This window comes from Galeopterus variegatus, unplaced genomic scaffold (genome assembly GCF_000696425.1).
Source record: "Galeopterus variegatus unplaced genomic scaffold, G_variegatus-3.0.2 Scaffold6687, whole genome shotgun sequence".
Lineage (NCBI taxonomy): Eukaryota > Metazoa > Chordata > Mammalia > Dermoptera > Cynocephalidae > Galeopterus > Galeopterus variegatus.
Genome location: NW_007732798.1, coordinates 83,408 through 93,757, shown reverse-complemented (window position 1 = coordinate 93,757; position 10,350 = coordinate 83,408). Strand labels below are relative to the sequence as shown.

The following is a 10,350-nucleotide window of genomic DNA, read 5'->3' as shown; positions in this document are numbered from 1 at the left end:
ATCTTTGGCTGGAACTATCTAGTTCATCTATGAAGGTACTTCAGAAAGTTCATGGAAAGGTTCATTTTTTCTTTTTTTTTTTTTTTTTCCGTGTCCGGCAACGGAACGCAACCCTCAGTGTTGCCCCCGTACCGGACCGGGGACCGGCAACGGGATCGCAACCCACAGTGCTGCTCCCGCGCCTCGCTCAGCCAGTGAGCGGGAGCCGGTCTGTATGTGGGATCCGAACCCTCGGACGGGAGCGCCGCCGCGCTTCCCAAGTGGCACACTATCCAGTGCGCCACCGGGCCGGCCCCATATTGTCTTTTAATTATACTTTCCCACGAGCTTTTGGAAGTACCCTCATATGTGTTCACATGTTTGCTGTCCATCTCCCCTCACTGTAATGTAGCCACTGGGAAAGCAGTGACCTTGAGTGCCTGCTTACTGTGGCATCTCCAGTGTCTAGAACAGGGCCTGGCACATCGTAGGGATTCAAAACACAGTTATGAATAAATGCATAATCCTTTTACTTGCCTCTGGCTGGCTCATTTTCCCGTGTGTGCAGAGCTCTTAGTTTCTGAGTTCACGCCATGTGCTGATTGCTAAACCATGGGGCACGGATACCATCTCTAAATACTCTAGCCTTTTCCTGCTCTGCCCACCAGAATCCAGTCTTCCTATTGGAAGATAGCATTAGGTATTATTTAAGAGCTTGAGCTCTGAGTGTAGACTGCCTCAGTTCAAGTCCCAGCTCTGCCACTAAGAGCTTCTGACTTGGGGCACGTTACTTAATGTCTCCAGTGCCTTCGTTTACCCACCTATAAAATGGGGCTCATGATAATAATAGTTCCTACCTTACAACACTAGTGTAAAGATTAAGTGACATAATACATATAAAGAATTTAGAACAGCACCTGCAGCAGTAGGTATTCCATATCGACCAGCTCTTGCTATAACCTCCAGGGCCATTTGAAGATCTTCAGAGGCCCCAGGCTCCCTTATGTTTAGAGTCCCTTCCTGTACTCTCCATCCTAACACACGTTTTAAAAAGCATCCACATGTCACATTAAATGTCTTTTGTACTATATTTTTAAAAAACCTTTTATAATTCTAAGTGTTGTTAAGAACCAATGATTCATTTCACCTGTGTGATTTAAACTTCATTACATTTAAGAATTGAGCTGTGGTTGACCATTTGCCATAATGTTACATTCTATAGAACATCAGTCTCAGGTTTGCAATTTCCTTTTCACATTTTGGAGCCAATATCATTTTTGAGGACTTACACATTTTCAGGGCCCCCCACAAAAGCTGGGGCATTCTGTATAATGAGTAGACCAGCTCTGCAGATACAGCCCTCGGTCCAGTCTAGGGAGGACTCTGGCCACCACCACCCATGGCTCATGGAGCCACTCTACTTACCATTGATGTGAGCCCCTGGCTTTACCCATTCACCAAACAGAATGGGCTCCGTTGCCATGGTGACTGTGATGATCACATCCGCACCTGTCACAGCCTCCTGGACTGAGGAACAGACCAGTACCTCTCCTTGCACTGTGTTCGCAAACTTCTCTGCATTTTCTTTGGTGCGGTTCCATATCCTCACCTTCATTGGGGTAAGGAGGGACATTGGTGTCATGTTTTGGCTGCTTATGTTACACCAAGCCTAGGGGTGTCACTCTGGGACGGGTACTACAGTCGTCTACATCATTCCCTGCAGGGAATGAACACTTGATCAAGGGTATAGCATTCATCTGGTCAGACACACGGCCAGATATTTGAAAATGAGCTTTCTCTACCACTTTCCCCTTTAAAGAAGGGTGGAAGTTTTTCAGTTGTAGGCCAGGATACACAGCCTCCATAGCTTAGTAGTTACCATATAGCTGAATGATTGGGAGAGCAATTCTGGAGCTAGGAAGGCTTGGGACAAGTCCTTGCTTTGTCACTTACTGCTCCTGAGACTACTTCAACTCACCCAGCCTTAGATTTCATGTCTGTAAAATGGGAATGATAACTGGGAGAAGTCAGTATCAAACTCACACCTTATGTCTGTGACCCTGTGAAGGAGTTGTAGCAGGTGTGAGATTCATTAAAAGGATCACAGAATTTATGGCTGTGCTTTACATGGAAGAGCTTGATCTCTGCAGAGTAGGTAGGGAACTAAAGATCAGAAGGGTTTGGAGGAGAATCGTGCAGCCAATGAAAAGGCCAAGAGTGGGAGCTACAGTTAGAATCCTGGAAGGGGCGGGGTGGGATGGTTGGGGTGTCCCTGGCTTTCCAGGAGCTGGAGACTTGCTAGCTTGCTTAGTAGGTTTCAGTGTCTAGGTCGGGAGTTGTCAGCCTTCAAGAGAAAACAAGGCCTAAAGAATCTCTCATAAGGAAATATAATAAATATAGAAATTAAGTTCATCAAGCAAGGTGAAAAACAGTACATTATGTCCAGTCATAAGCAACTGGTTAACCACACCACCCTTCTTGATAGAAAACTATGTGAATATTACACAAAAACTAGAAAATCTGGAAAAGTGATGATGTTTGAATATTCAATGAAAAGACAGGATATACGACTGTGTGTATCTATTGTGATTACAACTGTATTATAAAAAGCTGGTGAGAGAAGATTGGAAGTCCTCAACTGCTTGTCTTTGAAAACAGATAAAAGGGCATTTTTCTTTTGTTTTCTTTCTTATAGTCTCTGTTTCCCAAAGGAGAGATATTATTTTAATAATTAAAAACCATACCCTAAACCTGTTCTACCCCTCTCATACATATAAAATAAAATAAAAAGAAATAAAATAAAAACAGCATCCTATATCTCCAGGAGGCAAGTCAAGGTTCATATTTCTGTATGTCCACTTGTCCTTTTAGTCACTTTCTTTGCTTCTCTTAGGATGACCAGAGAGGCTTTAAATATTCAGGATTGTGGATCCAGGAACTAGGGATAATGCCTAGAGAGCAGGAGGCCACAAGCACGCCTTTCTGCAGTCTCCACACTGGTCCTCCTTTCCCCTGTTGTGGCTCTCACTTCCTGCTGGGATTTTTTACTTATTAATTAATTAATTAATTAATTAATAAGTAAAAAATCCCAGCAGGAAGTGAGAGCCACAACAGGGGAAAGGAGGACCAGTGTGGAGACTGCAGAAAGGCGTGCTTGTGGCCTCCTGCTCTCTAGGCATTATCCCTAGTTCCTGGATCCACAATCCTGAATATTTAAAGCCTCTCTGGTCATCCTAAGAGAAGCAAAGAAAGTGACTAAAAGGACAAGTGGACATATAAATGGGTCTAACAGAATCCTTCAACTAACCGAGTAGGCTTGCTGGGTCCTCAGGCATGTGCCCTGTGAACTGAGAAACTGGGGAGAGGTGATCAGACCTTCGTCTGACTCTTCACTCCCATCGCCTCCATCAGGGCTTGGGAAGTCATGGAGGTAATGGAATGGTCTAGATTGAACTTTCAACCTTATCATTTCAAAATAACTCATGCTGCAGTAAGGAAGTACCGGCCCAGGTCGCCCGCCGCCCCCTTCCTTATTTTCTGCCAGTCTCCCCTCAGACTCACCTCCTTAAAGGAGAACTGCTCTGTGAAGACTTCATAATGGCTGTAGGCCTGGACTCCAGCCCCGATGATACATAGCACCTCACTGCTGGGGGGTTTCAAAAACTATTTGAGAGAAATGACGAGGAAAGGGTCAAGGGGACCACCAGCAGCCAGGTGACACACAAACACGGTTTAGAGTATTGGGTGATTTCTGCCCTCTCTTCAGCTCCCTCAGGAGCTCACAGGCATACATAGCACCTCACTGCTGGGGGGTTTCAAAAACTATTTGAGAGAAATGACGAGGAAAGGTCAAGGGGACCACCAGCAGCCAGGTGACACACAAACACGGTTTAGAGTATTGGGTGATTTCTGCCCTCTCTTCAGCTCCCTCAAGAGCTCACAGGACATCAAGGAGATGTCATTTTGTGTTTTAGTGTCCCCTCTGCAGAGTGAGGCATGAAGGAAGGAGCCTGCATTAAGCACCTAATGTATGCCAGCGCTGTACCCGCATTATCTCATTTAGTCTGGACAATAACCCTACGCGTTGGAGACTCCTATTGTTATTCTCCTCTTACAGATGAGGAAACTGAGGTCCAAACAGGTTAACTAACGTGCTCAGGGTTCCACAACTATTAAATGGCACAGTGGGGCTCCAAAACCCCCCTTCCATACTCCACAGCCCATGTGCTTTCTCCTGTGCGCTTTCTCCTGTGCTAGTCCATCTCAGGATCATGCTAAGCAACACCTACTTCTCAGAGCCTGAGCTGCTTCTAAGAGCTACCTGGAATCTATCAGCCCCTGTTTCCCAGGGTTCTCAGCTATATTTTCTGGGGCCACTCTTTGTCGATCCTTTCGCAGTCTCTGTCTTTTAAAGACAAATGTAGAGCTGGCATTGGTGAGGGTGTATGCGTGTCTCTGCTTGGGAATAGGATTTTGTGATCAAATCATATCAAGTGTCACCTCTTTCTGACCTCCCTGATAGAATGCACCACTCCACAGTGCTTATTTGTTTATAGATTTATTTTCTTATACTGGTCTTTAAGCCCCATTGAGGATAGAGGCGATCTTATTTGCATAGAATTGGTACATGCCTATTATGACCTACAGGAAGTAGAGCAGGTTTTCTCAACCTCAGCACTACTGAAATTTGGGCCAGGTAATTCTCTGTTGGGGAAGGAGGCTGTCCTGTGCACTATAGGAAGCTCAACGGCATCCCTGTTCTCTATCCATTAGATGTCAGTAGTACCTGCCACCTTCTACCTCCTCGTTGTACCCACCAAAAATGTCTCCAAATATTGCTAAATGTCCCTGCAGCTGGTAACAAAATTATCCTTGGTTGAGAACTACCAGCAGGAGGAAAGACATCACTTGCCCCTCAGACCACATGTATTAAATAAGACTCTCTTCTGCCTTTTCGGTATTTCATTTACTATAATTTTGGTCTGCTCTTTCTTACACTTCTACTTGCTGAAATTTGGAATTTAACCTTAAAAGTGTCTTAAGTGAAAGGTCTTCTTATCTGTTAATTACTAGCAAAAAGAAAGCTTGGAAATATTGGGAGATATTTGTCTCTCCTATAGCTGTGGAAGGAGAGGTGTCATGCTGTGCCATAAAATATAGTTCAAAGGATCTGATTTGAAAAGATTTCAAAATGACAATATCCATAAGACTAGTGATCTTATGCTCTTGTCCAATAAAGAGAATTAAGTGATCTTTCCTTAACTGTGACCATTTTTTTCTGTTCTCAGTTAATATAAACATATTCTTGGAAATGCACCAGAGCTTCAGAAATTGTTACAATGTCCTATAAAAGTAACCTTTAACCACAGAAGCTAAATCTGTACTTGTGGTTGGTTGCCTTACTTAATCATTTGTTGCCCTGGTAATATGCTATAATTGACATCTCCTTTCTTAAATGGTATAAATGTTTTCAAGATTTATTAAATCATAATAGGATTATTGGCACTTCATTCATTGCCCATAAACATGCAGGTAATTAAGAACTAAAGTAAAATAGACCCTTTGTTCCATATTTAAATAGCACATCTGAATAAAGATGTGAAGTTTTAGCCTCACCTCCGAAGTGTCAGACCAAGGTTTCTCAACTCTTCTGTGCAGATATTAATTAACACAGCATAGCCCAGTTTTACTGAGGGCTGGGTTTACAACAGTCTGGTTCCCAAACTGGTTGATCTTCAGAATCAATCACAGACTATTAAAAAAATAAAGCTAGTTTCCTGGGCCCCACCCTCAGAGATTTTGATTTAGTAGTTCTGGGAAACTGAATTTTAAGAAACTTCCCCAGCTGATGCTGCTGCATAGCTCGGGCTGGAAACTACTGATCTGGGACAAGAAGAACTCACAGGTGCCTAGTTATATAGGACTTTTGGAAACCCTCGTTTCTATTTCCTACTGCATGAAATGAGGCCAATAATACTGCTCTGACTTCCTCACAGAAACTCAAGGTCCTGACAATGGGTTGGAAATTATTTTGAAAAAGGCCAAAGTCCTTTAGAAACATAAGGCAGTATTATAAGACTCATTCTGATCCTAAATTACCAGCAAACATATCTCAAGAAGTCTGTTTATTATTTTGATATGAGTTGGGTCTGGATATAATTAAAAACCAGTTTATCGAGGTGGGTGCTTTAGTCTACTCCCTTCATATAAAATTACCAGATTAATCCTCACATTCTTCCCTCTCCATCACATATTTAGAAAATCTTCACGTACAATCTGAATACCTGGTCTTTGCTGCTCCAATCCTGTCCTGGCTCACCGCTGTTCCCTTATGCTCAGGAAAACAGGCCTGCCAACACCCTGTACTTCTCCATTTAACATGAAAGATTCCAGACTCCCTGTTTTCTAAGCCTCCTCTTCTTAACTCTAATCTCTAAAACTACTGTTTTTCTTGTGGGACGCCTTGATATTGCTCAAAAACATCGTCGCCCCCATCTCCCACAGTTTCTTCTGTCTAAAGGGCTCCTCCACGTTTCTGCCTGGGTCACTCACTCACCAATTTCAGCCTTTACTCAAGTGCCACCTTATCAGTGACCTCGTTCCTGGGTCATTGAAAATGTCACCCCTCCCCAATACTCTTGATTCTGCTTTATGTTCATCTTTCTGACATATTACGTGGTTTTGATGATTGTTGATTTTACTTTTTAGCAAACTTTAAACACACTATTACTTATTAATTCATAAATATTGTTTAATAATTAATTACATATTTATTAATATCATTATTAATACTTATTATTTAGCACATTATTAAACTCAAGAGGTTTTTTTTGCTCTTTATTTATTTTTTCAGCAAATCATAATCTGCGTTTCACTTTTCATTCTTATAGTCCACCTCCCCTGTGTGCGCCTCTCTGTTCTGTTCACTGCTGTATCCCCAGCATCTAGAACAGTCAGTGCCTGACACATGCAGGAGCTCAGTCAATGGTGGTGTAATGAATACGTGAGTCTGGCTTGGGTCTGTTGGCCTCACCCTCTGCCTCTTGTGAAGGGCTGGCTCTCACCTAGGGGACGACCATACTGTTTTCCCGGGAGCAGTATGGAACAGGGGTAAAACAACAGTCTTGAGAGGCAGGCTGAGTTTTAAATTCTTGCTCTACTACTCATTAGCTATGTGATCCTGGGCAAGCCCATAACCTCTCTGAGCCATGATCCCTGTACCTGGCAAATGGAGATAATTATTTCTACTTTGCAAGGTCGATGGGAAGATCAGGAATTATGCATGTAAAGTACTTGGAATCTGGCTGTGCATGTTAAATGGTGCCTAATAATTTTCTCAATCCCTGTGCTCAACTGCTATCTCATGTTTGGCATATGGAGTTCCAGCTATGTCTGAAGGAAGACCAAAACAAGTTCCTCACTTCTTCCTTAGTCTCTCAAGACTGGGACACCCAACCCCACCCACTGGCTTGCCTTGGTAGCCCGGCCAGGCACTCCTCTTACCTTAGTGGCGATGGCAGATGCTGCGGCGGTTCTCTTTGCAGTGATGACAGTTCCATCCATGACCTTGGGGGGATGGAGACAGTGAGCAAGGGGCACCTCATCCACTACTTAAACTGAAAGAAGCAGCTCTAAAAGAGTAGCTCTGGGAAGTTTTATAGTATCCTACAAAAAGCAGGGGCTTGGTGTCAGACCTGAATCTAATTCCCCCACTGACAAAATATGCAATATTGAATAAACATTTTAATCTCTAGGCACTGGTTTCTTCACCTGTAAAAACAAAGATAATGCCAACCATTCAGAGGGTTATTATGAGAATTAAATATGAAATATTAATGCATATATGAAAACATCTAGCACATGGCGGGCCTTTAAGAATCGCCCATTTTCTTTTCTTTCTCTGGGATTCTCAAAACACCAAATTACAGAGGAACCTGAGGGATAAGACCGTCATTTGACATTTGGGCAAGGATTATGAGACTCTGCCTTGGTGATTCTCAACTCCTCCTGCACACGTGGGGAGCTTCGAGAAGATACAGAAGCCCAGACACCACCCTTAGACTAACTGGATCTGAATCCTGAGGGGTGGGACCCAGACATCCTTGTTTTTAAAAGCTCCCCAGGTGATCAAGAGGCACAGTGAGGGTTGAGAATTTTGCCTGGTTAATAACAGTAACCATCTTTGTAGTGTTCTCTGCTTATAAATTATTCATCCCAGCTGACCCTCAGAATGTAGGCATCATTATTCTCATTTTACAGATGAGGAACTGAATCGCTTAGCTACTGAGTAGATTCAGCTAGGATCTAAGGCCCTGTCATCTAGTTTCAAAGAGCCAGGTCCTACTTTCCTGGGAAATCACCACTGGTCAGTAGTACGGGTGCCATCTTTACGGGAGGAGGATAGATTGGGAAGAACTAGATACCCTTCTCAGAGGAGTCATGAACAGCCACATTCCTTGGGAGCCAGAAATTCAGGGGAGAAGGGAGGGTCTAAGAGCCAGCTTGGAGGACACAGATCACAAGAGTTAAGAGTATAAGCTCCACAGTCAGACAGACCTAGGATTTCTGGGTCTTTCTGTAACCAGCTGTGTAACATCAAGCAAAGTGTCTCTACTGATCTGAACCTCAGGGAAATCAACAGAAATTGGGGGGAGAGGGAGCTATTAAAACTTCCTACAGAGAAATTTGTCAGACTTGAATGTGATCAATATCTCCTACGTGGCACCTAATAAACGCTCAATAAGTGGCAGATAAAAAGGCGGCCCGGTATAGGGCCGGCCCGGTGGCGCACTGCTACTTTTTGGTACTGTGATTAGATGTTAAAACAAGTCTCTGTGTACCCTCACCTAATAAACGCTCAATAAGTGGCAGATAAAAAGGCGGCCCGGTATAGGGCCGGCCCGGTATAGGGCCGGCCCGGTGGCGCACTGCTACTTTTTGGTACTGTGATTAGATGTTAAAACAAGTCTCTGTGTACCCTTCAGAAAATATTCCCAGTGATTATAAAACACCCTCTCTTTTCCATGTTGACAAGGTTTCGGTAAATGTTTCCTCGGCTACTGGGTTAGTTCAAACTGTGTATTTGGGGGTGACAGGAAGCGAATTACTGACAAGAATGACAAGATTATTATTACTACATCGTCACACACTTAAAGCAGCAGTGGGCTCCGGTGCTGGATTATGCATGCTCAGGCAGTCCTAGAAACAGATACGTGGTCACAGACAACCTCCTCTGTCACTTGTACCCAGTCACTTGTAGAGGGGCACGTGTGGTCACAATCAAAACTCCCCCAGTCCTAGAGATCTAACTTCTGAGCCTAGCTGTGGCCCAAGAGCCCCGCTCCACACCAGGGTAGGGAGTTGCTCACCGCAAGCAGGGAGCCATTGCTGGGCTCGAAGAGTAGCACAGTGGCCTGGTGGGAGGGCATTGTGGACGAGGTGCTGTGGCCCTCGTAGAAGGTGACCAGCTTGGTGGTCAGGGCATCCTCTGCTGCACTGTAGACAGGCATAACCCCCAGGAAGCTACAAGGAGAGAGGGAGAAGCTTCAGCTCCTTCCCGGTGGTGCTGGGGTCTCCTGTAAAGTCCCCATGTACTTTCTTTTTCCTCTGTCACTGCCCCACTGACCCTCTCCCGCCCGTCTCCCGGTTCCTCTGCCTTCCCTTAGGCAGTTTGCACAGCGTTTTCAAGAGTCCGGCTCTGGAGCAGAAAACCTATGGGCTCTGCAGCTTCCTAGCTGTGTAAACTCCGGTAATCACTTAACCTCTCTTAGTCTCGGTTTTCCACCAGTACAATGGTGGCATCAAAACCCACCTACATGGAGAATGTGTTGAATTAAACAAGGTAACACCTGTAATGCGCCCCCTTAGCACCGTGGGTAGCGTGTATTAAGTGGCAGCTGTTATCAGCAATGATTAAGCAAACCTTCTCTTCCCTCCTCCACCGCTTCCCTTCGCGATCCTCCTTTTCCTCCTTTACAGTTTCTCCTGCCCCTGGCCTGGCCTTCGTCATTCACCCCCCGTGCTCGTCCACCTGCGCCCCGGTGCGCACTCAGCCCGGTGCCCGGCCTCCAGCACCACGGATCGCATTCACCCCCGCACCCACCTAGTGCCCGGCCACCGGCACCCCGGTGCGCACTCACCCCCGGTGCTTGGCCACCGGCACCACGGTGCGCACGGGCTGCACGACCCCTCCGTCGGGGCCGCTGGAGAAGTTGGCCAGAGCCGCCTCCAGAGGAGGGATGAGGAGGCTGGAACTGCGGAGGTGCACCTGCACCTCGGCGGCGCTCAAGAACGCGGGCGCCCGGCTCATCTCTCCGCCTGCCTTCTAACCTCGGCCCAGGCTCGGCAGTCGGCGCTGCCTGGGCTGCGCTG

General features: G+C 45.4%; 1 protein-coding gene across 1 annotated transcript in view; it reads right to left on the bottom strand.

The window, feature by feature from the left end:
* Positions 1-10,326, bottom strand: part of CRYM (crystallin, mu) — an 18,412-nt gene extending 8,086 nt beyond the window's left edge. Inside the window, exons 1-5 of the mRNA XM_008591135.1 lie at positions 10,119-10,326; positions 9,348-9,501; positions 7,483-7,545; positions 3,541-3,642; positions 1,405-1,588 (exon numbers count right to left, since the gene is read on the bottom strand). Of these exons, the coding sequence (XP_008589357.1) occupies positions 1,405-1,588; positions 3,541-3,642; positions 7,483-7,545; positions 9,348-9,501; positions 10,119-10,288 (673 nt within the window). The 5' untranslated portion in view covers positions 10,289-10,326. The remainder of the gene's footprint in view (positions 1-1,404; positions 1,589-3,540; positions 3,643-7,482; positions 7,546-9,347; positions 9,502-10,118) is intronic.
* Between the last annotated feature and the right edge of the window lie 24 nt (positions 10,327-10,350).